We start from the raw sequence: 24,967 nt of genomic DNA on the forward strand, positions 1-24,967 counted from the left end.
CGAAGTCAGAGACTACTACAACCCATTGATACCCCATGAAAACTCTCCCCTTCAAACACCCATTGGGATTCAAGCAAGGTTAACCACCGAGGAAGATCGAGACCTGCATGCAACATCAGTATCTCTCTTACATCTGGACTCACGGAGTAAGGAACTTACTGCCATCACAACACAGCATATGCTAACATACGGGCTAAGTCGCTCTCCGACTCGGGCACATTTCCAGAATATCCCAAAGATTCTGCATCAAACAACCGTCAGTCTCCCCATCTTTCATCCCCGGATCCGCCTTAAGTGAGCACGTACCCATTCTGGTTCCGGTCCATGATTCCTGGCATTATCGAGTGTGCATAGCTGCTCGTGCAGATGATCAAGAGGATCACAAGGAGTAACGACTGAAAGTTGAAAAGAGCAGTCTAGGTGAGTGTGATAGTTAGCATATTGTGATCATATTGTTATTGTAGTTCCCACGCAAACGCCGAGTCTCATGTGCTCCCCACCACATTGACGAGTACTCCCCATCAATCTAACCATTTGCATAAACTCACCATTTTGTGCAGTGAAATCTTCACCCGTCACTTACGCAAAGAAGCAGAGCGACGGTAAGTTGCCAGGTAGTTTGCACGTGCTAAATTACTAACCAACCCCAGTCTAGCATATTCTGCCCGTCATGTCCGCCAAGCGCACAGACCAAACGCCCAAGCGGGTATCGTTTTCCCTGCTGGGCCAGAGCCCAGCTCCGCTACCTTCCACGCCAACTCAACGTGTACCAACTTCATACACTGGGTTTCAAACTCCGGACACGTCAACTGCGAGTCCAATCGTGCGATTCCAGACTCCAAATACCGTCTCGCCAACTCCTAACCGTCGCTTGCAAACTCCGAACACATCCTCTCCGACTTCAACCACTCACCTTCAAACTCCAAACACTGTCACACCAACTACAAACTGTCGCTTGCAAACCCCGAGCAGTTCCTTGTCGACTCCCAAAACTACCTCGCTCAATCCGACTCGAAGTCCGTCGCGCCAGCCTAGCTCCAAGCATCTTGTCTCCACGCTATTACCCAACTGGAATTTCAATGAGCAGGACACAGCATTAATTCGTGTCGGATACGAACCTCAGTGGACTCCCAAGCCACTTGACACATCTAACTCAACCGAAAAGGGCAAGAAAGAGCCCACAACTAAGTCCGCCATGGCTGAACCACGTGCACGTATGGCCCGCCACAAGGGCCAAATGAACTTCCAGAATGAGCGTAAGTTCCCGCAGCCCACGCGCATCCCATTAAACCAATCAAAATACTGACCATCTTTACAGTTCGCCTACTGCTTCTCGCCTACGGTGACCCCAGCCCACACCCAAGCTTCCCAAACGAACCTCTCCCCGAGACAGTCCGTGTGTTGGACGAAATTGTCACCGACTTTGTGCTGGAAGTCAGCCACGGCGCCGCGCAAGTCGCACACCACGCCCGCCGCCAGAAGATCAAAGTCGAGGACTTCCGCTTCGCACTGCGTCGCGACCCGAACAAGCTTGGTCGTGTCCAGGAGCTGCTGCGCATGGAACGTGAATTGAAGGAAGCCCGCAAGGCATTTGACCAGAATGATGATCAGGTTGCCAAGGAAGCTGGAAAGAAGGGCGCTGCCGCTGCCGCGGCTGCTGCTGCTGCTGGTGAGGATCCCGTGGCCGCTGAAGCTGCTGCTACTGCTACTGTCAAGAAGAACAAGGGAAAGGGGAAGAGAGGTGCCCGCCGTGGATCCGATGCTACCGAGGAGTCGGTTTCGAAGAAGCGCAAGACCAATGGCTGAATATGCACCCTTACTCGCCCCACCTACTCTTGCGGGTGGGTCTACGGGTCACGATGAACATGACTTAATGCCCAACCATATGTACTATTACTTTTTACCCATGAAATAACCAGAAATTCAATGGAAATGGATACTCAAATTGCCAGTACGCACTTTATTTACTATAAGAAAGCTATCTCAATACCATCAATCATCTAGTACCTTGGCTCATCCCGACGCTCCATGAATATGCTGTCACCATCAATCACGTCCCAAAGCCTTCACTGCTGCGACTAGAGCAAAAGATTAGAATTCTAAGATGGCACTTGGAACCACACTACAGAACCACATTTGTATGACGTATCATACCACAACATTTCTAGAGTCCACAAGTATCAGACCAACTGTATTGTCCCTGTCAAATTAAAGTAATAAGGTTTGGTCCCGCCTTCCCCACAAACACCTTTCCCAAGACGCTAACTTGGACTATTTGCTTCTTACATACGCTTCGACTACACATGCTTGCAGAACTGAGATACGTGAGATCTCTGTCTAATCTCATCTTTCTTCGGTGATTTACACATGAAAGCTTCAAATCACCAATATCTGAATTGCAACTGAGCATTTATATGATATGAACATGTCTACCTCACAGGTCAACCTCAGCCATCAAAAGGCCGGATCAAACAATGCCCAGGGAAGAAATAGTGCTGGCTATTTGAACTGATGGTTGTCAGAAATGCAACTAACAGATGCATCCTAGCTGCGGCCTGGATTAACAAAAGTCTGACCAACTCTGACCTTACCTCACCTCACCTTCAAATGAATTTCACTATACTCAACTGCTACTTCCAACTTGACAATATCTCCGACCTTGGATGAGTCTCTCTGCCAACAACCCTACAGTGCTTGATTGATTTTAAAACTTGGGCTGCCAAAGAAGAAGACAAGGCAATACCTCCCGACACCAATATCAGAGCAATACTGTCACGATATACGTGATCACATGCTTGCTATGCTTTCTTTATTTCTTTGGTCTTACTTTCCTACTATTCCTATTCGGGAAAGAGTTTGTTTCCTTGCTGGGATAGCTCCTGCTATAAGAACCCATGGGATTCACCACTTCCTTTTTCTTTTCTCCTCCCCATCTCTGTTTTCTTAGGTGGAATGCACTCTTTCTCGGAAACATCCGATGCAGATCCCTTGAAAATCAGACACCTAGCCAACTGACATGGCTTCGGGATCTCTACTTTCTCCCAGATGGTGATGGTGATTGCCCCCAAGGCCATCTTGTCGGCACCCAAGCCAGGTCGTCATCTGAGCTCCCAGGGAGAGAAAAGCACAGGACATTCCTCGCTGGACGAGAGAGGCAACCAAGACACCCATTCCCCTTCTCCGCCATACAAGGAAACACCCAGTCAACCGAGTTCAACTCCCGTCTTTCTACTCCCAAGCAATGGGGTATTGAGCATGAGATGACATGCAGGAGGATTATGAGAAGAGCAAGGATGATGAGAAGCGTAACGACGAAACTGGGGAAGTTGAGTCCAATCGGCATGCTGATATATCGGGCTTGATTCAGAGGCTAGAGCAAGCACGCAATCTCACGACAAATGAATCCATTCATTGTTGGGCACTTTTAATATCTGGTACTCTTTCACTATAGCCCTGTGCTCGTTCTTGATTGTCGTTCGTTGATATGATCAAAATAAACCATTGAAGCCAGAACACAATGTTTTTTGTACAATTGTAGTGATACTTGGTGCTTATATTTGATATCTCAGTATGAATTTAAACTACAAAGGGCTACGGGCAAACAGCCCATCAGAATAATACTAGAACTAGTGCCTCGAAGGAGACAAAAAAAGGAAGAATATTATCTCTCAGGCGTAGTTATAGCCATTCACAGCCTGATCCCTAGGACATGAACAGTGGCAAACATCAAGTGTCAATGTTACTCTTCATACTTTAATTCGTTCAGCTTATGTTTACCTGAGACCTACTGGGCTAGACCTGGGGAGATACTAACTTGTATACGTGTTATCATGTGACTACGTTCCATATTTATTTTCCATTCAAAGCAAATGCCTTTTGCCAGAATGTCAGACCAGGAGAGGCATGACCAGGACATCATCCGGCTGCAAGAAAAGCGAGAAAGGAAACTCCTTCAAGCCATCCGCAAAAACAACATCACCAAGGTCAACGTACTTCTCGCAGATGGTGTTTCACCTGATGGCAGCTCCGAAAGGGCCCCATTGCAGCTGGCCGCTCGCTTAGGCAGACGCGAAATTATGCAGTTACTCATCCAATACAACGCCCAGTCTCCGAGCAATCCCGGCCCGGACTCGGATGACGACGAGTTGCTCACAGCGGCCGGCCGAGGACGAGTGGAGATCCTAAAGATGCTTATGGACTACCGCAAAAAGTTGGGCTACAAGGGCACTGCTTGGCCAAGTCATCGAGGTGACGAGCCCATTCACCGTGCTGCCAGTTGGGGTAACCTGGAATGCCTGAAGCTATTGGTGAAGGAAGGTGCCACGATTAACCTTGAAAATTCACATTGGGAGACACCATTACATCTTGCTGCCAGTCTTCCAACTGGGATGAAGAATGGATTGCCGGTTCTACGGTTTTTGCTCGCATCAGGCGCAAGTATCAATGCTTTGACCACTAAGGGTGACACACCTATTTTGATGGCAGCTCGTGCTGGTAATGAGGCCGCTATTAAGGAATTACTCAAGTCATCGCCCAATCTTCACCAACAAGGTCAATTTGGAGAGACAGTTTTACTTGTTGCTGCTTCATATTGTTCTACGAGAACGGTACAGATGCTCGTTGCGGCAGGCGCTAATATGAACTTCCAGACTAAGTTCAATGCTTCTGTTTTACATCTAGCAACCGAAGCTGGCAAAACCCGGACCTTCAAATGGATCCTCGATAAGAGTAATCTTACCATTAACGATCTCGACTCTCATAACTGGACCCCATTGCATTATGCTGCGTGCAATAACCAGGTGGCGATGGCCAAGTACTTGCTTGAAAACGGAGCGAATCCCTCAATCGCATCAATCCCAGGAGATCATACCCCTCTCCACCTGGCAGCGGCTTATAGCGATAGCCACAACCCCAAACGAGATGACGGACAGGACGATCCCACATTAGTCGAATACCTCATTCACTATGGCGCTGATGTGATGGCGCCGGGAGACAGTACAACTCTGCGCTTCACAGGATGGGTCTCAAAGGCGTCTCGGACAAATAAGTACTCGACATCACAGGAAAATACGAGCCGATCTAACACCATCTACCCCCTCCACTGTGCCGTCAGGAGTGGTGCTATCTAGAGGGTAAAGGCGCTTCTATCAGCCGGCGCAGATGTTCATGCCCGTACTGCCCCAGAGGGAAAGACAGCACTTCATATAGCTGCGCAGAACTCACTCCGGAGCATGGTCCTTTTCTTGATTCAAAGTGGCCTGGATTATAGGCTCACTGATACTGAGGGACATACGATGGTCCACTATCTCTCTCTCGGAGGACTATATGAGCCCGTGAGTGTGAAGAACTTTCTTCTCGCCAAGAACCTTTATGATTCCTCGATGGAAGCAGAGCTTGTTAGACTTGGACCTTCGTATTGATCGCCGTATAATACTGAGATCAATTTTGTTTTTGTAGAATCCAGATTAGGAATGATCCGCGCATGTTATGCAGTATCTTGTACAAACAACAGAGATGCAAACCGAAACACACTGTTGTTACTATCAACATGCGATCATAGAGTTGTCTCGTAAATGTATGTACTGCGGTGGCCATGGCTGGAGTAGTAAATGGGAAATACGAAGAAGCTCTAGAACTTTTATGTCCATTTCATCATAACTGAAAACGCCGCGCCTAGAAAGATGCGACTTCGTAAACCGGAGAGATCGACTCTCAGCAGATCCATCTCTCATCTTCAACAGTCTAGACTCATCACCCCCGAATATTCTCTATCGAACGGTAACGACATCGTCACCCTCGTCAACCACCACACGTTATACCAATTGCATTGATATTAAATCTGTCTCAACACCATAACACCACATGCTGAATACCGTCTTTAGACGTCACAACAAGCCGAGTCCGGAGGCCGTTGACGGGGCGTGACCAGGCCGCAGTCCGTGAACTCCGGAGAGAACGTGTAAGCCTCGCGAGGAAAAAAAAAGAGGAAGCCGGAAAAAGGAAAAGGGAAAAAGGGAAGAAGGTGGTAGAGGGATAGTAAACAAAGAAGCGAAAGACCCAAAAGTAATAACGTCAGGGAGGGGTGAGATAGAAAGGGAAGAGAACGCGAGACGAGATATCGACGTTCACTTGAAGGGGAGTGCTCCTCTCGCAATTGATCACATTATGCATCAGCGTTTTTTTGCTGTGGGAAACCTCTCATGCGCGGGCTTCCTCGGTGCGGTCCTGGCGGGGGCGGCCGCCTTGGTTGTTCTTGCCGCCACGCTGGTTGCGTTGGTTATCGCCGGTGGAGGGGCCCTCGGCGCCGACGCCGCTGCCGAGGGTAAGCTGGGCAGTTGCTAGGCGAGTAGAAAGCTCCATCTGTGTGCGCACGGTGTTGGCAAGGTAAGAAACGACCAGGACGTCCTGGATGTGGTTGTTGCTGTGGAAAGTTAGTGATAAGCAACTTCAGAATAATATAACGCAGATTCAACATACAAGTCACGCTCAATGTCGGCAGGCTCGACCTTGGGAGCGAGAGCGAGAGCGTTAAGCAAGAACTGGCCCATAGCAGTGGAAGCAGGGGTCTCCTCGTCGATGACGGACTCGACGTAGCGCGAGACGCGGTCAACCATGGACAGAACCTCCTCGATGGCGCGCTCCAGAGACTCAATGTCGGAAGTGACGGAAGTGGAACGCTCCTCGGCATCCTTGGCGTTGGCAATAGACTCAAGACCGCTCTTGTCGGCCTCGCCGTATCGGAGCTCGTAAGGAACGGGGATGAAAGCAGCGCTGTCGGCAGCACGCTCAGCGGTGACACCAACGGGGGCAGAAATGTAGGCACGGGTCTCGAGATCCTTTCCAGCCTCGGTGGAGACAGTCAGGTGGACGGCGGGGTGAGGCCAGGTACCATCACCCTGGCCGCTGTAGAAGTTTTGGATCAAGGCGGAGAAAGTGTTGAGCTCGGAAGCAGTGGCGTACCAGCCAACCAAGACTTCGCGGGGGTTGGCCTTCAGGTGCAAAGCCAGCATCTGCTTGTGGTATTCCATATCGACTTCGACCTGGTCCTCAGCCTCGGAGTGGCCGACGGCGAAGGCGGATCGGACCTCGACCTCACTTCCATCCTCAGATCGTGTTCCGAGCAGTGTACCGATGACACGCTCCTGGTCGACATTACGGCGAAGAGAGTGATCGAGAATTGAGAAGATTGCCTGGGGGAGGAATGAGCTTTACCCCTCAGATCATACACATCGCAACATACCTGGGGTTGAATGACCACGTTCAGAGGGGCAGTGGTAGGAGCGGTCCCCACGCTAACGGGGCCGAGGGGGCGAGCGAGATGAAGGAAAGAATCTTCGGCCATGATTAATTTTGAGATGGATGGAATATCTTGCAAGTTTCAAGATCCAAACTTCAGCCTTTCTCGGAGGTTCAATTTTTCCTTGAAGTGGAGTGAGCCGCTCTGATTGTTCCGATTCTGTTGTGTGTGGGAAATTTCGCGCTAAGATAAGATAAGGAAATTCTCATTTTGGCCGGGAACTGTACTGCAACCTACCTCTGTTTTTAGTTATTCAACACAATATGCCTGCTCCTCGTGGTGGTTCTTTTAGAGGAGCTCGAGGCCGTGGTGGCCGCGGTGGCCGCGGTGGTCGTGGTCGCGGTCGTGGTGGTCGTGGTGGCCGTGGTGGTCGCTCCTTTGCCACGTCGCGACTGAATGAGTCCGAGTAAGTTCTTAGTCTGAAAGGTCTTGGACTATATCTAATTGATATTAGATCGGATAATTCTTCGGGCGAAGAAGATGACGCTAGCGTGGAATCTGAAGAGGAATTGGTTGATGATACCCAAATGGACGAAGGCTCCAGCAGCGACGAAGAAGAGAATACCGAACGCCCCTACAACGAACTCCTTCAGCTACTTCACACCAATGAGTCAAACGGACCAGCTCGGAAGAAGCGCAAGATCGCTACCGACTCGGATGCCGAGGTTCAAATGGCAGAACCCGCGGAGGAACCAGAGCAGGTCGACGATGACTTGGAAGCCCAAGCGCCATCCGACGATGAAGAGGAAGAAGCAGACGAGGATGAGGACCCAACTGCTGCTTTTGAAAAGCACTTTGATCTCCGCGAGAGTGCGGATTTGACCAAGCAGATTGAGCCTATCCAATCGAACAAATGGGCATCCGTCAAGAAAGAGGTAGATGGGCTACGGCTGGTACATACCGTTCCCGATACGGGAGCAAATAGCGCATCGATCCTTCCGCCATTGAAGAGCACAACTAATATCAAGGTATGTGGGACAGACATGGATTTTGTGTTGACTCTAATATTAACATGCAATCGCGCAGCTTAAACAAAAATTGAAGGCTCGTGCGGCCGAGATACTGCCTAAGATCACGGGTCAAGCCCAGATCATCGCGCCCTATGTGTTCGACTACCAAGACATTCTATACGGTGCCCGCACTGCTTCCAATGTAAATGAGATTCGCGATATTCTCGCTTTGCACACTGTCAACCACCTCCTGAAGACCCGAGATCAAGTCCTCAAAAACAACGCCCGTCTGGCCAAGGACCCGGACACCGACATCGAGTGCCGTGACCAGGGATTCACCCGACCCAAGGTGCTTTACATCCTGCCCACCCGCCAGGCATGTGTTAAGGTTCTCGATGCGATCACTCGGATCTATCAACCCGAACAGCAAGAAAACAAAAAACGCTTCACCGATTCGTTCTCGGCGCCAAATGATGAACAGTGGGAGCACAAGACAGAAGACTTCAAGGAGCTCTTCGGTGGCAATGATGACGATATGTTCCGACTGGGTCTCAAGTTCACCCGCAAAACAGTCAAATATTTCGCGCAATTTTATAGCTCTGATATCATCCTAGCCAGTCCATTGGGTCTGCGTACGATCATGGACCAAGCAGACGTCAAGAAGCGCGACTATGATTTCCTCTCATCGATTGAGCTGGTTGTCGTCGACCACGCCGACGCGCTCCTCATGCAAAACTGGGACCACGTCGACTACATCTTCCAGCACCTGAACTTGCAACCGAAGCAAGCACACGGCTGCGACTTCGGCCGCGTCCGCAACTGGTATTTGGATAACCACGCGCGCCACGTCCGACAAACCGTAGTGGTCTCCTCCTGCATCACCCCCGAGATCAACGCTCTCTTCTCATCCCAGATGCAAAATGCCTCGGGCCGCCTCAAGGCAACCCCCACCTACGCCGGCGCCATCACCGAGCTCCCACTCCCAGTCCCCGTCAAGCAAACCTTCACCCGCATCGACAGCACGTCGCCCATTAAAGACCCCGATGCGCGCTTCAAGCACTTCACAACAACCATCCTGTCCACCCTGGTGAAGAACATCACGCACGGCCGCGGCAAGGGCGGTTCCGGCACCCTCATCTTCATTCCCTCTTACCTCGACTTTGTCCGCGTGCGAAACCACTTCGCCACCTCTACGCAGACAACCAACGTCGCTTTTGGTGCTATCTCCGAGTACACCGAGCCGAAGGAGGCTAACCGTGCCCGCAGTCATTTCTTGTCCGGCCGCCACTCTGTGCTGCTGTATACCGAGCGTGCGCACCACTTCCGCCGTTACCAGGTCCGAGGTGTCAAGCGTGTGGTCATGTACGGGCTTCCAGATAACGCGCTGTTCTATAGCGAGATTGTTGGATTCTTGGGTCTTGATCCTGCAGAGTTGATTGAGGCTGCTGAGGGTGGTGTGCGTGCGCTTTTCTCGAAGTGGGATGCGCTAAAGTTGGAGCGTATTGTTGGTACATCTAGGATTGGCAACATGCTGCGGGAGAAGGGGGGTGATACATTTACTTTTGTATGAGTATAGCTGTATGCTTTTCTAGGTAGATATTATAGTCTTATGGATTATTCCCTCATGTCGCTTTATTGTGCTGTTATTACCTATTCTATATGGAAAAGTCGGTTTGTACATTTTACCCTTTTTTCACGGCCTATATTCTATGTTTTGCGGCTGTTTACTATTTCCATCCTCCATCCTTCTAGTTATGATACTGACATGGGGGAAAATGCATCCAAAAAAGAGATCTGAAAAGGCCTTAAAAAAGACATAAGGACTATGATTATTTGTATCAAATGTCAATGAAGCCTTAAATTACTATATCCCAACTCGCTACCTCTAGTATAGATTTCAAAATGAGAGATATCTGAACATGGGATGAGAGAGATGTGAGTTAAACTAAACCTATTGTTTACGTAGAGTTGTCAATACAGTTCTCTCTGTGGTACTTTCAGAAATATCTCACCATTGAAACAAAAAGAAGCCCGTATTGGTTTATCATATCGAGATCTTCTCACTCGACTTCTCGCTTTCTTTCCCTCGACCCATTCACCTGAAACTCAACATACCGTTTGCTTCCCCTTCCTCTTTATTTTGAGACCTTACATATCAATCACTTCCATTCACCCAGTCATCGTGCCAGACACCATATTGGCCGTGAAAAGATCACAGGGAGGGTGTGGCTTAACCATGAGATATACCGGGTCAAAGATGCCGGGCTCCTCCAAGTAGAGTGTTCAGCCCAAAGTGAGCACTGCATGATGAATGACTTCATCTTGCATATTCATTCTTTATTAACATAATTGGGAATAAAACCATTTCTAACATCTAATATCAGGTGGAAGGAATCATCATTGCTAGACATGATACGCAAGTGCACCTTTACTTCCGGGAACGAACTCGGAGGATTCAGCGGCATCGCCATGGATGGATTCTGGTTCCGATGCCCAGTCGGTGTTCCGAATATCAAAGGGTCTGTCACTTTTGATTTGGATCACAAGTCGGGGTGTGTTCATATCAATGTGACTAGGAGGGATGGAGAGTGTGTTGATTTGTACCATTTAGTTGTTGTTATCGTCCTTTGGTAGGATGAGATTGCATCATCTGTTTGAAGAAAAGCGGTGATGGAGATCATCACATCAGAGAAGGCATGCATAATTCAGCTGTCGCTAACCTGATTAACAATATAAATCTGACAACCATGTAGTCTACTATGTTGTATGATGTGGATAGCCCGGGCCCCGCATTAGAGGTATTATTACATAATCCAGCATCACTTTGATTTCTTTCCAAAGAGATAGGCGGTATAATTCTGCCCAAATAGAGGTTATAATGAACTGAACGAAGATACCTTTCTTCGGGGCATATAGTCAACTGAAAATATACGGAGAGGATTAACATGGCCCCTGCACTAAGGATGACATGCTCAATCAAAGAGAAGCTCCATATTTTTTTTTTCTTCGACGTTCAATATTGACCAGTCAAAGTGCGCTGAAAAGTGGATTCGCAATACCGAAAACGGCATTATGGATTATAGGTTCGAGCCGATCTGGCGATGATTTTATCTAATTTTCTCTCTGATTGATTCGACCCTGTGAGGTTGTATCCCATCCATAGATGGACATTGAGCTTTGAATCCCCGATGTCACCTCCAGATATACTACCAAGCCCAAGTGGTATTGAGCACTACACTGTATATAGGTGTATGCATTCGATGATGACTCGACCTGTGGCACAAAGAAGCAACGCTACGTTTCTTGACGCAAAGCTCTGAGTTGGCATACTGTGGAATCAGGGAGCAATCTGTACCATGAAGCTCATATTGTTTCGTCTAGGCTGCTCACTTGAAGACGGCCCACCATTGTGATTACAAACCTGGCAAGCTACTCCCATCAGAAGCCTTCACCGAGGATTTGTTCACATCTTTCAACTTGACGATCTAAAGTTTGACTACATTGAAGTTGCTGATCATGGCAAGGCTTCATTAAACGGTTTGCATCCTCAAAGCTTGTCCGTTGGTTCTGAGCAGCGTGGAATAAGTCCATTCTATCAGATGCTATGAAGCTTGCACCGGATTTGCCATGATACTCTACCCAAAACATTACAAGGCCGTGTAAGCCGACTATTGTTATCAGTTGTAGAGCTGCATCTATATATGCTATCATGTGATCTCGGATCTAGACGTCAGCTCTGACTTTCTACTCCATGGATAGTCTATCTCGCTAGATCTAGCACGATAAATGACTTTATTACCAGTCTACACACTGATTATGAGGTTCATCTCCAAAGCTCGACTTGAAACGGCGATCAGTAAGCGATATTTCTTCAGCCATAGAGGGCTAGGTCGAGATTTAGATTAATGAGAAGCGAAGACAGGTAGAGGAATCGGATAAATATCCGTGGTAGGTGCGTGCATGTTTATATGTAACTAGCAGTTAGTACATGTAGGCAGTAGGTCGTGTGCCACACACAACCCGGGGGCACATAGTATACCAGGTACTAGGCAACTGAATTTGCAAACTATTCCGAGTCGAGTCGACTCAAAGACTACAGTCCATCAAATGAACAAAAAAGCAAAAATAGAAAAACAAAACGAAAGGCCGCGGTTAGCGGTCAACGGGGAGGGGCTCCACTCACCCGTGAGCTGAAATCTCTTTTGTCCAGATCGGCAACACAGTGCAGATATAAGATCCTTCCCTTCCACCTGAATATACGGTTCAATCTGCATCTATTCTCCTCGGGAGAACGCTGTACATCCAGACTTTATAAGAAAAGGCATTCCGATTCCAAAGAGAAGAAGAACAAAAGCCCTCTAGATACCTCCATCTCCAATCCCCCACAAAATCCCCGCAGGGACCGCCCTCTCCAATAACGACCCCAGGAACACACATCCCAGTATGGTCACTGCACACGATTCGGCCCCAGGCGGCCAATACCAAGATCATCCAGACGCACCCCTGCCGATCCGGGTGGAGCACTCATCGATCTCATCGGAGCAGGGATCGTCTTCAACGAAAACGATAACGCAAGCCCAGTATGAACATGATTATTGCGACAGCAGTGAAGCCGAGACCGAACCGGCATTGGCTCAATCAGAACCCCGTCCGATCGAGGACGACGACGAGGCTGTCGCGATGATTTCGCGACCCCGCCATAAATGGCAGATTTGGTGGTTGCGCAATAAGGGTATGGGGTTGGTCTTGTTGGCGCAGGCTTTCGCTGCCTCGATGAATGTCATGACACAGGTCTTGGAAATTCATAGTTCTATGCATCCTTTCCAGGTAAGAGACAGAAGGATATGTTACTATATCGCCCCCCCCCCCCCCCCCCACCATTACACAAAACTAACACAACTCCAGATCCTCTTCGCCCGCATGTCTATAACAGCAATCGCAAGTTACCTATACATGTACTTCGCCTCAACTCCCTTCCCACTAGGCGCCCGTCCAGTTCGCGGTCTCCTTCTCCTCCGCGCCATCTTCGGCTTCACAGGCGTCTACTGCCTCTACTACTCCGTCCAATACCTCCCCCTCTCCGAAGCAACAGTAATCACCTTTCTCTCTCCAATCATCTCCTGCTACGCCTGCTCCCTCCTCATGCCCGGCGAGTCGTTTTCCCGGAAACAGCTGCTCGCAGGATTAATCTCTCTCGGCGGTGTCGTGCTCATCGCCCGTCCCTTCAGTGCACGCGCTTCACACACTGCCATGGCAACCCCAACGGCCACTGCCGCCTGGGCATTAGGTCTGTCTGCATCAGATGTCGAAAAGCCACCCTCCGAAACAGATTCCTACCACCATGTCATGGCAACTGTCGTTGCCTTTATCGGCGTGCTCGGTGCTTCCGGTGCGTACGCTTCCATCCGTATGATCGGCCGTCGTGCGCACCCGCTGGTGTCGGTGACGTACTTCTCATCGGTAACGACGGTTATTTCTCTCGTTGCAATGCTCGTCGTGCCTTCGGTGCCCTTCCGGATTCCTAATACGGCTGTGGAGTGGACGCTACTAGCGGGATTGGGTATTTGTGGGTTCTTGTTGCAGTTTTTGTTGACGGCGGGGTTGTCGTATGTCCCGCCTGCGTCTGTCTCAGATGGGAAGCCTGTGGCGCAGGGTGCGCGTGCGACCTCGATGGTTTATATGCAGATGCTCTTTGCGGTGTTTTATGATAAGGTTGTTTGGGGGAGTACACTTAGTCCGATTAGTTGGGTGGGATCTGGGATTATTCTGGTTTGTGCGGTTTATGTTGCTTTTGCACATGAGAAGCCTGCTGTACATGGAAATGGAGAGTATCACGATGTTAGGTATAAGGATGATGAGGAGAGGGCCGAGTCCGAAGGGAATTGAGTTTTCGTATATATTAACTATATAACTTGGGTATATAAGCCCATGTGCTTTGACCTAGAATTTGCCACTGGAGCACTCTGCTCCGGCATTGCATTGGCATTGCATTGTCCTATAATATCAAATATCAAATCCAGCCTCGACGTCATTGGGTTACAATCTCCGTGCGCATTTGGCTATTTGACTTGTACCTTGTGCCTAGCGCGATGGATTCTCCATAAAAGCCCACTCGCCCCATAATTTCCTGTTTTTGCCTCGATATATCTAAAATGCGTCACTTCGATACCTGGGTCCTTCGTGACCCCTACTCTATCTGGCACTACTATCCAACCGGTCATCGCTGGCGCGATACCGTCCGCGATTTAATCCAATCGCGCGCCATTTGCTCCCCAGAGAATAATCTCAACCCTCCTATAGACTGGAGTCCACCTCAATCTCAACAATCTCCCCTCCTCCGCCTCCCCGCCGAAATTCGCCAAATAATCTGGTCCTACGTCTTCACCAATTCTCCTATCCCAAATACCCAAACCATTCACTTAGTTCAATTAAAAGGCAAAATTCGACATGTTCGCTGTCCAACTCTTCAAAATTCCCAGAACCCACCAAATCACCCAAACCCTTCCTTAACCCAAAATCGCCACTGTTGCCCCACAACCCCAGCCCGCTGGCGCATCTACGACGGCCGTGTCCCAGGACACAGCGACAGACTCCTCTACCCACATACCCACTCCCATCTCCCTTTAACACTAAGTAATAGCAATACCGCCTTGCTACGTGTCTGTCGCACCATCTATTTCGAGGCAGAGACGATACTCTACCGAGCCTCGCAATTCGATGTCGACGATTTATACACTTTTATTGCATTTGTGACGTCGTTGTCGCCTACTGCGCGTGCGGCGATTTCGAGACTCACAGTGCAATGGATGCCGATCTGGGTGCCGATGGCCGGGTTGGATCATAAGGGGTCTATCTACGCGCATACGCATAGTGATGAGCTGTGGGTTAGGTTTTGGGAGGTGGTGGCCTCGTTAGAAGGGTTGAGGGTGTTGGGGTTGAGTTTGGATTTGGGGAGGTTTACCAGTATTGTGGGGAGTACGGGGGAGGCGGTGGTTTCCGGTCAGAGAATTCCCTTTGGGATTCAGGAAGGGTGGGTGAAGCCCATTCTGAGGGTTCGGGGGGTGAAGGAGTTTGATTTGGCCGTTACGGCGAGATGTGATTTGCTTGCTAAAGGGGTGGTTGAGGGGGAGTTGGTGAGGGATGTTGGGCTTTTGAGGGAGCAATTGAGAGGGTTGTTGTCTGGGCCGAGGGAGAGGGTCAAGGGGATGGAGAGGAAGAGGAAGATTATACTGGCTATTACTGCTGCTTGATATACCCGCTTTATGTACTTGATACAATATCATCTGCACATTCCAGAGGGTCGCCAAGATCATCACTGGGCAGCGAAAGTTTTATTGGCCTGGTTGAACATGGGCTTCTTCTGGAGCATGCTCCAAATAGCAACCCAAGTGACTATATCACTTCGGATTACATATTTCTTGGAAAATGTGTGTATTCAGCGTCTTTTCTTGTTTACTCAATTTACATACCCTAGCACAAGTCTGCCGACACCTGGATTTCTAGTAGATCTGTCATAACTTCATACCCCATTAATATGAAAGCTTTGAAGTTACGCGAGATCAACTCTCTATATAATTAAGTATATAATTCATCAGCCGTGGGAAAGAAGATAGTGTCCAGTATGCCCCGAAGCTGCTCTGCTGGCAATCATCTCGTGCTACTTCTCTTATCGTCAACAACTCCATTCGATGTCACCTCAAGCAGCTGACTACTAGCCGCTGATTCTCGATGACCCAGAGGGGCCGTGGATAATGCCCTGGCAGGATGATCTGGGTTGTAGCCGGTGGTCAATTTCGAATTCGCAATGTGGCCCGGAAGCGGGTCCAGGCCACTGTAGTCTTCTAGCCGAGCTCCGTGGATATCGTGGCGCCCTGGGTGACCCTGAATATTGTCGAAAATTTACTGCTGTAGGATCCATCGTTGGAGAAATAGAGCAAGATGCCGGCAGCAACACACAATGTCGTGACGCCAAATGCAGTACCACAAGCAGCCCGGAGAATCGATCGAGTGTAAACGTAGATATTGTGGTAAGAGGTGATAGGCACGTTTTTTTCTGGCACTGCGTTCACGGTGTTGCCTATAATAAATGGGTTAGTGTGAAGCGTGTAAAGATTTGGGAATACTCACTGGAACATTTTGGAGCTCATGAGCGAAAAGGTGATGTTCTGGAAAAGTTCCTCCAGGGGCTTTGGATAATACCGAAGATTCATTTGACACGCTGACAGATCTCCCGTACCAGTAATCCTCAAATGGACCTTTCGATCTCGTGCCTATGGTAGATTGAACAGATCCATCTCTTCTGTATCCAGCAATGATGCTGTTAGGAGGTGTTCAGGTTGCCTGTTCCTGAAATAGTCCGGTTCTTATCGCCTTTGGCGTTTGTAATGACATACAACCGAGTACCGATCGATCCAAACAAAAGACCCCCAAAAGACTCCATTATAGACTGATAAGACGCAGACTCTATGAGTTGAAGGTTGTGTAAAAAGGAAGTATTGGAAGAAAGTTTCCCCTCTTCGATGTCCATATTGGTAACACCGCCGAAGTGGCCAACGCCATTAAGGACTGTGATGTCTCCATGGACTGTCTGGTCTCCGTTGACGTCGCTGAGATTGACCTGATATGTGGCATTGTGGAGCACACACTGTAGAATCGTGGCATTCCATACAACTCTGTCCAAGTTTTCCACAGCTTGGTGAAATTCGGTATATTCTAAAGCATGCGGAAATGTGGCAACAAATAGAGATAGAGGTGGCCTGTCAGCGCCAGGCTTTTTCGAACTCCAGAGTCGCGATACGTCGCTTGGATCTTGAACTGGGGGACCGAGCCTAAGCAACCGTTCAGTGTACGTGTCACTCCCATTCTCGTGTTGAAAAGGTGCAGAACCAACCAGAGTATCTGACTCAGGTGCCAAAGAAAGATAATTATACAAGAATAGTTTCCATGTATCATTTCCAGTGATCTTCAAGGTATTGATAGCCTGGGCAACATTTTGAGTGAAATAATCGGCAAGGGTTTGGGTTCACTTTGTCACAGACGATCGTAGGACCGTAAAATTCCACTGACCACGACGAGTTGGCAGCTGGAGGCTCTATTTACAAAGTAGATCGTCGATAATACCAATTCTAGTTCTCTGGTCGTGGATGGACTTCCAAACGAATTGATCAAAGACCGTTGAGACGGATGCTCCAAGAGAACTCTTGACGAAGGCAAAAAACGTACCGAGCGAAAGGTAAATCTGCTGGTCGGATATATTCAACGAGGACCTCAACCCAGCGAGTGGTTGGGTCTTGAGCACAGGCTTTCCGTTCAGGCTTTGATAGAAGACATCATGGGCGAGAGCAAAAGCGAGAGCAGCTAGAAGCGCTGCCACCATCACAGTGACAGCGGAATATTTCAAGTTAAACAGAAATACCGCCATGTGGAAGAACGGTTGGAAAGATCAAAAGAGAAGAAAAAGGAGCAAAGACAGGGACTAATTCAGAAAGTAAATTCAAATATTATTCCATGCTTTCTCGGACGGGGAATCATATTCGACCTCATCTGCAGCCAAGGATCCTTTTACGAACTCCGATATGGTTTTAACAAATCAATTCGCCGATCAACGCCATATGAAGTGCTGCCTTACCGGATTGAGCGTCTGGCCACCATTGAAGTAATTTTAGCAACAAGTCAGCGGTATGGCCCGAACTATGCCCATTTTAACCAATGCGGCTAGAGTAGCAAACGATACGCCAGAGCCTCATTCGACCCAGCTGATCCCACTAGGTCCGACGAGCGGAGATGTGGGTGCTCTAGGTCTAGAGTCATTCGGCCCCCTGCAAAGTGCCTGCACAACTTGGGGGTAATCTAGCTGGGATCCCCAGACATCAAGATGAGAATATTAGCAAATGGATCCTCAGAGTATATGAAGAGTTTCGCAACCCTTCCGATGTCTCCAAGTTCGATGTACTCTGTACCTCTCCGGGAACTCTGTGTCTCGAAGAAAAATTAGCGGAATCTGGAATCTTATTTAGAGATGTGTTGGAGATTTCTTAGTCGAAAAATATATCCAACTCCGCGAATCCTACCCCAGATTCAGGAGTCTCACAAGCGGATAGTTATAGTGCCTCGGTTTGGCTTACTAATCAGACCCTAAACCCGGGGCCCCTCATCCTTTCTCTATCAAACCACCTATTCTATCTCCCACAGATCATGGATATCTCAATCTCAACCTCAGCCTACCTGCTGCTGGCTTCACTGCCATTACTCGTGTTCTCAGAATGGAAAGCCAGATCACACATGGGTACCGGAGTATTCAAAATGCTCTCATCAGTCGCTTTCCTGAGCAGCCCATTACTCCTCCCATCCACAGAATGGTCAGACTATCGCCGTCTCGTCACCATCGGTCTAAGCTTTTCCATGCTGGGCGACTTCTTTCTTATTCCCTCGCACCGTGAATTCTACGGCAAACCCCCATCCGACAAATCAGAACCGCAAGGAAAAGTATCAATCTCTTTTCAACTCGGTATCGTCGCCTTCGCCGCGGCTCATATAGCCTACACTGTAGCCTTTTTGCAGGATTCCTCCCAGACCTCCTGGACGGCCTTTGCCGCTACCTTTGTAGCCACTCTGGCCGCTGCAAAATGGTTGGGTGTCATCTATCCCCCGCCGCAGTCCTCACTCCAGACCAATGTACTGGATCTCAATATTGCGCCGGATATGAAACCAGTGGTTTCTGCATATGCGGTTATCATTGGTGTGATGTTTGCTGCCGCTACTGCTACCGCTCCGTTGGTCGTTCCAACGGACTGGTGGCACTCGCGAGCCCTGGGTGCTGCTATGTTTGTTGTGAGCGACCTGTTTGTTGCGAAGAATGCATTTGGAAGAGCTTCTACGCCGAGGAGCCGGGGTTGCGTCTCGATCTTTGTGGGTTATGCGCTGTATTTCTGGGCACAAATGGTCATCGCTGGAACAGTGCGAGCATAATGCCGACCATGAACTGGCATTGTGCTGGGATGATCCACTGGAGCATCCGAGTCATGCTGAGGGGATAATTACCATGGCCCCGAGTTCAAGTCCAACACTGGACCTGACCCTTCTCTCCTATGTTTATAGCGAGACAGGGACATTCTTACATAAGAGATTTTCTACTTGCACATAGTCCGACTATATCCATTTGCATGAAGGATTGATGTTGATATAATCTTACAAACTATGTATATATCCAACAATACATCATTGCCAAACCTGGTAGTGATCGACTCTACAAAACCTAGGCTATAGGGTTGCGATGAAGGCATGGAACCACTATAATGCTCATATAACTTCTAGTATGCTTTGGGTACAATGGCAGTGAACCTACCGCGTGCCCCCTATTTGATGCCAGCTATAATGTAGAACATCTACAAGAAACAGGGACATGATTTATGATAAATGTAATGAAGATATTGAACTATGAACTGTGTAATAGAAACGGATCCACAGACATCACATCCACAAAGCCCCACTACACCCATGCGTTTTCTTCCATACCGAACATTCTGCACAGTGTTCGTGCTCCTCCGTTGCAGGGGTCTGTCCCACACAACCCTTGCCTGTTTGCTTGCTGTTCCCATAAGCAGGGTGAGACATGAGGGGTAGTCTTGCGTAAGTCTCCCAAAGTCAGCATGATGAGGGTCTGATACCGTACAGACACATCATGGTTGCAACTTCTGCAGATGTTGAACTGGGCAATTCGTTCTTTTGGCTATTCTTCAAAGCCTTGGTAGAGGGCAAGTCACGCATGCGCTTGATCTTGGAAATTGTTATCAGGTAGGAGGTACCATCATTGTTTATAGATATAGACTCATCGAAAAGGTGCAAGGCACCGTGGAATGCTATATATGGTATAATGATAATTATAGCTTGTAGGTGACAGCATCAAAGGGAGAGGAGAGGGTAGGTTGGAAGACACACGAGAAGGGAATTGACCTTTATATGTGCTGGGCCGGACGAAGGCCTGATATGTAAGGCAAAGCAAACAAGCCGTCGATGCTCAACCATTCATAGGACACTGGTTATGCAAGTGATTAAAGGCTCTCGGGGAATATCCATGTGCCTAAAGAGCATATAAAGAGGAAGCGAGAAACAAAATAACTTCAATGGTCTTCGAGTGGCAGAATGTATCATATAGAAAGCTGCTCCCGCGCTTACTAGAAGCGAGATACTTTTTCCCTCTTAGTTTAGTCCTTGTCGAACTTTATGTCAGACTCTTAAATCCCTACGTACACTAGAGGATAGTGAATGTGTTAAGGCCCATACCGATCTTAAGACAGCAGCCCGTCATTTGTCATCTGTGGGAATGGAAAGTGGGGAGGAATATGGGAGGGTAGTCGAAAGATGTGTATTCTGGTATCAAGGAATCTACGCTGGACAATAAGCAAATGCAGGATGGGGTGTTCTAGTTAGATAGTATGCATTCTACAGTACAGTATGTCCTAATTACAATTTTTGAATTGAATTCTGAATAATTTGATCATACTACCTACGCAAGCAGCCAATTCATCAATTGAAACCTACAAATACAAAGCGAGTACGTGTATGCATAGTCTTCCTCTTTCAGTCAGGTCTTCTTATTCGGCCACTCTACTAAGCGCTTCGTAACCTAAGCAGTCCTCTTGCTCTGCCACTGCTTTTTCAGTGGTCATAGATCCGCGACCGACTATCCGTTTCACAAAGTTATGGACTGGATGGAGTCATGCGAGCCCGAGAGCTCGCATGGCGGATCTGTCCCATTTGGCGATAAGGCGGAAAATCACCGCGCATTTCTGCTTAACGTCAGCTTTATTGCTAGACATCCCATCGACAAAAGCCAAGTAGATACTACCTTACCCGCCATAGTGTACGTATCTTCGACTTTGCCAAAGAAGCACTCTTGCTAACTTAGCAGGTCCCTCTTGGCTGGGCCCGGTTACATGAGATTCCGCCGAATTTGGCAAGGCGTCCCATAGTTCTTGTCATATGTGTCTATACCCTTCTTATCGGCCTTTTTTTTCGAGTGTTTCTTGACATTAGCGGAAGACTCTCCAAAGACATTGGCAAGCTATCCTCACGTATCGTTCTAGCTGAAAGTACTTGATCAAATGTAAGCAGAGTTTATTAATTTATGGAAAAAACAATCTTTAAAAAAAAAAGAATACAAATCAGATCAATACAGGCAATTTGTAACCGTGGCGGTCTGTTGACAGAAAATAAAATCAAGTACTTTTAGTAGCCCTTCAACCAGTTCAATCCATCTCTTCAACTCCGACACACGAGAATGGAAGCTGATACATGTATAACTATAGGTACAACCAAATATTCACCGTGCCATTCATACTGACGTGATTAAATCAAAATTGACACTGCATTATACCTCGTTTCCAGCACATTGTAGGGAATATCCTCAATGTCATCCTTCTCTTTTGCGTACCTCTCGAATTCATCATCGCTAGCTTGGAGCGCCTGGTAGAATCTGTGCAAAGCATCTTTGGTTTTCTTGTCCACATCAGAAGGACGGCACTTGTTGGAGTAAATGGACCACGCCGTGTGAATGCACCCCATAAGCGTTTCGGTTTTCTCGTTTGGTTTGAAGCTGAGCAGATACGGAACATGTGAAGAAAGAAGCCACTCGTGCGGATGATTCATAGGCAAGGCTTTGACAAGATCCTGCTCAGTGTAGCTGAGCAGGCTCTCTAGAGAGGTTGGAGGCGCCGTGAAAAGACAAGAAGGCTTGTTGATCACAAAACCCTGATAGTAGTCTTGTAGGTAATTGACAGCTGTGTGCTGGGGCGATGCAATGTGAATACACATGGTCACACAGTCGACCAGCTCCTCGAACGTGGTGATTGCCGGAAAGAATCGCAAATCTGCACCATCAGGAGAGCGCATCTCTTTAAACCATTTCTGAATAGATATGTCGTTCTCAACTTCTTGGTCGGCATTGGCCCCTTTGTAATGCAGAGAAAGCATTTCTTCCACGTAGCTCCTGAGTTTTGTCCACATGCTGTTGATGCATCTAGCGTAGGCGTAGTTGTGAAACTTGGGCTCGTTGAGTTCCTCTGGAGGGAACCCCCGTTTGCGGAGATCGTTTGGTACGTAACTTCCCTCAAAGTCAAACGTCCTGTATTCTTCTTGGATGAATTTGAGGGCTTGAGGTGGAGAAAAGCCAATGATCTTGATAATGACAGAGGGAACGAGAGTGTCTCGGGCGGACGCATTGAGTGCTAATGTCTTCTGCCAGTGCGGACGAAGTATCCGAAACACAGGGTGATCGGGATCAAATTGTCGGTTGGCGGAAACGATGATGGACTCTTCAACCAGATGAGTACGTGCAAGATGCACGGTAACTTCATGCCGGAACCAGTCACTACATTGCACACATGTTTTGGCTATAATCAAAAGTCAGCACATAGCGTGGGAGATGTGAATTGTGGGAGAATTTACCATATCTCCAAGGCCAGTCATTAGCCTCATCAACTCTCGCCTCGTTTTTGCCACGCGTCTTTTCGTCTCCTGTCTGGATATCCGTCCGCTTGAACAATTCCCGGTTGTAGATTGTCACAGATCTCAGAGTGCCCCGCCAATCGGGGACAATAGCCAACGGATAAAGCTTTCCTTTCCCGTTGAGATAGAAAAGGCACACCGACGCGCAACCATAGCGAGGAGGACTGGTTTCAGCCCCGTTTTTGTCCCTAGTCTCATATTTGATTTCATCCGCCGAGTCTATGTCGGTAATTGTGCGAAAGTAGCTGTAATCCTGTACGTAAAAGGATTCTGGAGAGCTGGTACTGAGCTTGGTGATGATACCTTTAGCATCTGCATCATCTGATGTCTTTGCAGCTTGGATAAAGTGGTATATCCAATCATTTGAAGCCCGCGTAATTGTTGTAGGATTCGTCCCTGTAAAATGCTGCTGAGCAAAACGGGCATCGCTATACCAATCTTGTAAATCACCCACGTTGGGACGATCGAAGATATCTCTGAACGCCCAATCCGCTCGTCGCTTCCGATTATACTTTTCCACCTCTGCAATTGTCTTCCCTCTATCGGGTGTACCCGTAGTAAAATCAAGTGGCAAAGTACCATTCATAATGTTTGATAACTGGAGCAGGCGATACCAGTTGAAAAGATCGAATGGCCCAAGGTTTGATCGCTGGTTTTTGTCTCCCTCGTTCTTTACCCATTCTTTGTTCAGGCCAAGGTCAAGATGGGGTGGATAACCATCTTCACCCTTAGTGAAGACAAAAAAGTCGCGTTTTTCTTGTCTGGTAAAGGCTGTTGGAATCAGAGGTTCAACTTGGGCTACATCCGTGAAGGACATGTACCTATCGAGCCGTTAGCAAATTCCCAGGAGCCAATCAACCGCTTCGATGCAATCACTGTTGTTCTATAAGATCATAGACCTTAGTCAGCGCCAACTGAGTCCCCCGATATGTTCCTTCCTCAATTCTGACTTGTTGATTTGATTCAAAGGCTACAGAAGCCAAAACTCCTGATTTCTTCGCCCAGGCCTCCTGCTGGTGGGGAGTCACGTCAACCTTTTTTGGCAAAAGCCTTAAGTCTGCCAATTCATTGATGAGTGCACCAGTATCCATGTCGTTGAGAACGACCTCTTCTGGGTTCTTGGGCCATTTGGTCGGTGGTGCGGTATCACCAGGCCCGTCAACTGCGGTGAGGTTTCGAACCATGGCTGTTGAGGTGAAGACGTGGAGATTGGTTTATTCAGGCCAAGTTGAGAGCTAGCAACGTAAAGAGACGTCAAACGGAGAGGTTTAAATACGCCCAAATCTATATAGTGTGGATCGTATCGGTCTGACTACTCATGATGTAATGCCCAGGACTGAAACCATCAGCATTCATACAATATACTACGCTAATGTCGTATCTTCAGCTCCTAAATCAAAGAGACGTGGACAGTTGTCTACTACAGCCTACTACAGCTCTGAGACCATTGGATGGTTGGAGCACATACTAGTGGGTCTCGTGTGGCTCTCTTCGGAACAACCCTAAAACGGTCTGCCCCATGAAATATAGCTTAGGACTGGAGAGAAGATAGGTGTCCTTTGAAGTCCCAAGTTTGGCAGTGTATGATCCGTGCTATTGCCTGGGCAATGAAAGTGCTGCGCTTGGCATACCGCTCAGCGAGACTAAGGTATCGTTCGAGCTCATCATTATCTCAGACTTGAACACATAATCCGCACCCACGATGAACTTTTAGATTATCAGGCTTATCTAACTGACTGGTAGCTATCATGCATACTCAGCCTCTACTATATACAGTATCCAACGCCTTTACTGATACTAATAGCGGGGTGGGCAATCTAGGAGCTATATTGAGAGTCATTCAGAGGCAAAGAGAGAAAGAAGAATTAATGTTCAATCCTATCCCATACATTCCACATGCCTTTCGTCGCGATTGAAGTGTTTACATACCTCGGCCCCACTAATCCCTCCCGAAGCGTCGCCCGCGCGGATCGTGCCGTACTGAGCCGAAACTTTACTGAGGTTCGAAACGTAGAAATTAGCCAGAATCCTCATTAGGAGAAATGCAGAGCTTTTTTGGTAACAATAGAATAAATTAATCAAAAATCTCCGAACCGGTGGGCATACTTAAGTTCAACTTAAAGGGAGCTTTCCGATTTCAGTCTTGACAAAATGATGTAAATGATGTAAATGCCGAACTGGTTCAGTATTAGTAGTATTTTCAGAAGAAATCTTC

The 24,967-nt window shown here is 48.1% G+C and overlaps 11 protein-coding genes across 11 annotated transcripts; 6 read left to right on the plus strand and 5 right to left on the minus strand.

Moving 5' to 3' along the window:
• Positions 1-79: 79 nt before the first annotated feature.
• On the minus strand, positions 80-551 carry N7447_004443 (protein kish; the record flags this gene model as incomplete). The annotated part of the gene is made up of 4 exons (XM_057228718.1): positions 80-103; positions 160-241; positions 307-416; positions 549-551. The coding sequence occupies 4 exons, from the start codon at positions 549-551 to the stop codon at positions 80-82; spliced, it is 219 nt and encodes a 72-aa protein (XP_057088059.1).
• A 119-nt stretch (positions 552-670) lies between these two features.
• On the plus strand, positions 671-1,806 carry N7447_004444 (putative transcription initiation factor TFIID subunit 13; the record flags this gene model as incomplete). The annotated part of the gene is made up of 2 exons (XM_057228719.1): positions 671-1,256; positions 1,319-1,806. 2 exons carry the CDS (start codon positions 671-673, stop codon positions 1,804-1,806), a joined length of 1,074 nt encoding a protein of 357 aa, XP_057088060.1.
• A 2,078-nt stretch (positions 1,807-3,884) lies between these two features.
• On the plus strand, positions 3,885-5,129 carry N7447_004445 (ankyrin repeat domain-containing protein; the record flags this gene model as incomplete). Its single annotated transcript, XM_057228720.1, has 1 exon — positions 3,885-5,129. The coding sequence occupies one exon, from the start codon at positions 3,885-3,887 to the stop codon at positions 5,127-5,129; it is 1,245 nt and encodes a 414-aa protein (XP_057088061.1).
• Positions 5,130-6,198: 1,069 nt separating this feature from the next.
• On the minus strand, positions 6,199-7,342 carry N7447_004446 (eukaryotic translation initiation factor 3 subunit F; the record flags this gene model as incomplete). Its single annotated transcript, XM_057228721.1, has 3 exons — positions 6,199-6,421; positions 6,478-7,190; positions 7,241-7,342. The coding sequence occupies 3 exons, from the start codon at positions 7,340-7,342 to the stop codon at positions 6,199-6,201; spliced, it is 1,038 nt and encodes a 345-aa protein (XP_057088062.1).
• Positions 7,343-7,560: 218 nt separating this feature from the next.
• Positions 7,561-9,817, plus strand: N7447_004447 (Digestive organ expansion factor predicted; the record flags this gene model as incomplete). Its single annotated transcript, XM_057228722.1, has 3 exons — positions 7,561-7,703; positions 7,752-8,265; positions 8,324-9,817. The coding sequence occupies 3 exons, from the start codon at positions 7,561-7,563 to the stop codon at positions 9,815-9,817; spliced, it is 2,151 nt and encodes a 716-aa protein (XP_057088063.1).
• An 833-nt stretch (positions 9,818-10,650) lies between these two features.
• Positions 10,651-10,854, minus strand: N7447_004448 (uncharacterized protein; the record flags this gene model as incomplete). Its single annotated transcript, XM_057228723.1, has 1 exon — positions 10,651-10,854. The coding sequence occupies one exon, from the start codon at positions 10,852-10,854 to the stop codon at positions 10,651-10,653; it is 204 nt and encodes a 67-aa protein (XP_057088064.1).
• A 1,821-nt stretch (positions 10,855-12,675) lies between these two features.
• On the plus strand, positions 12,676-14,133 carry N7447_004449 (DMT family transporter; the record flags this gene model as incomplete). Its single annotated transcript, XM_057228724.1, has 2 exons — positions 12,676-13,074; positions 13,153-14,133. Coding segments are annotated over 2 exons (1,380 nt in total), but the record flags the coding sequence as incomplete, so codon positions are not given.
• A 266-nt stretch (positions 14,134-14,399) lies between these two features.
• Positions 14,400-15,497, plus strand: N7447_004450 (uncharacterized protein; the record flags this gene model as incomplete). Its single annotated transcript, XM_057228725.1, has 1 exon — positions 14,400-15,497. One exon carries the CDS (start codon positions 14,400-14,402, stop codon positions 15,495-15,497), a length of 1,098 nt encoding a protein of 365 aa, XP_057088066.1.
• Positions 15,498-15,894: 397 nt separating this feature from the next.
• N7447_004451 (uncharacterized protein) lies at positions 15,895-17,668 on the minus strand (the record flags this gene model as incomplete). The annotated part of the gene is given in 6 exon segments (XM_057228726.1): positions 15,895-16,118; positions 16,151-16,324; positions 16,371-16,564; positions 16,641-17,227; positions 17,274-17,329; positions 17,347-17,668. The coding sequence occupies 6 exon segments, from the start codon at positions 17,666-17,668 to the stop codon at positions 15,895-15,897; spliced, it is 1,557 nt and encodes a 518-aa protein (XP_057088067.1).
• A 773-nt stretch (positions 17,669-18,441) lies between these two features.
• On the plus strand, positions 18,442-19,215 carry N7447_004452 (lysoplasmalogenase; the record flags this gene model as incomplete). The annotated part of the gene is made up of 1 exon (XM_057228727.1): positions 18,442-19,215. The coding sequence occupies one exon, from the start codon at positions 18,442-18,444 to the stop codon at positions 19,213-19,215; it is 774 nt and encodes a 257-aa protein (XP_057088068.1).
• A 2,379-nt stretch (positions 19,216-21,594) lies between these two features.
• N7447_004453 (uncharacterized protein) lies at positions 21,595-23,936 on the minus strand (the record flags this gene model as incomplete). The annotated part of the gene is made up of 3 exons (XM_057228728.1): positions 21,595-22,637; positions 22,693-23,573; positions 23,629-23,936. The coding sequence occupies 3 exons, from the start codon at positions 23,934-23,936 to the stop codon at positions 21,595-21,597; spliced, it is 2,232 nt and encodes a 743-aa protein (XP_057088069.1).
• Between the last annotated feature and the right edge of the window lie 1,031 nt (positions 23,937-24,967).

This window comes from Penicillium robsamsonii (assembly GCF_028829455.1).
Source record: "Penicillium robsamsonii strain IBT 29466 chromosome Unknown utg000002l_segment0_segment0, whole genome shotgun sequence".
NCBI lineage: Eukaryota > Fungi > Ascomycota > Eurotiomycetes > Eurotiales > Aspergillaceae > Penicillium > Penicillium robsamsonii.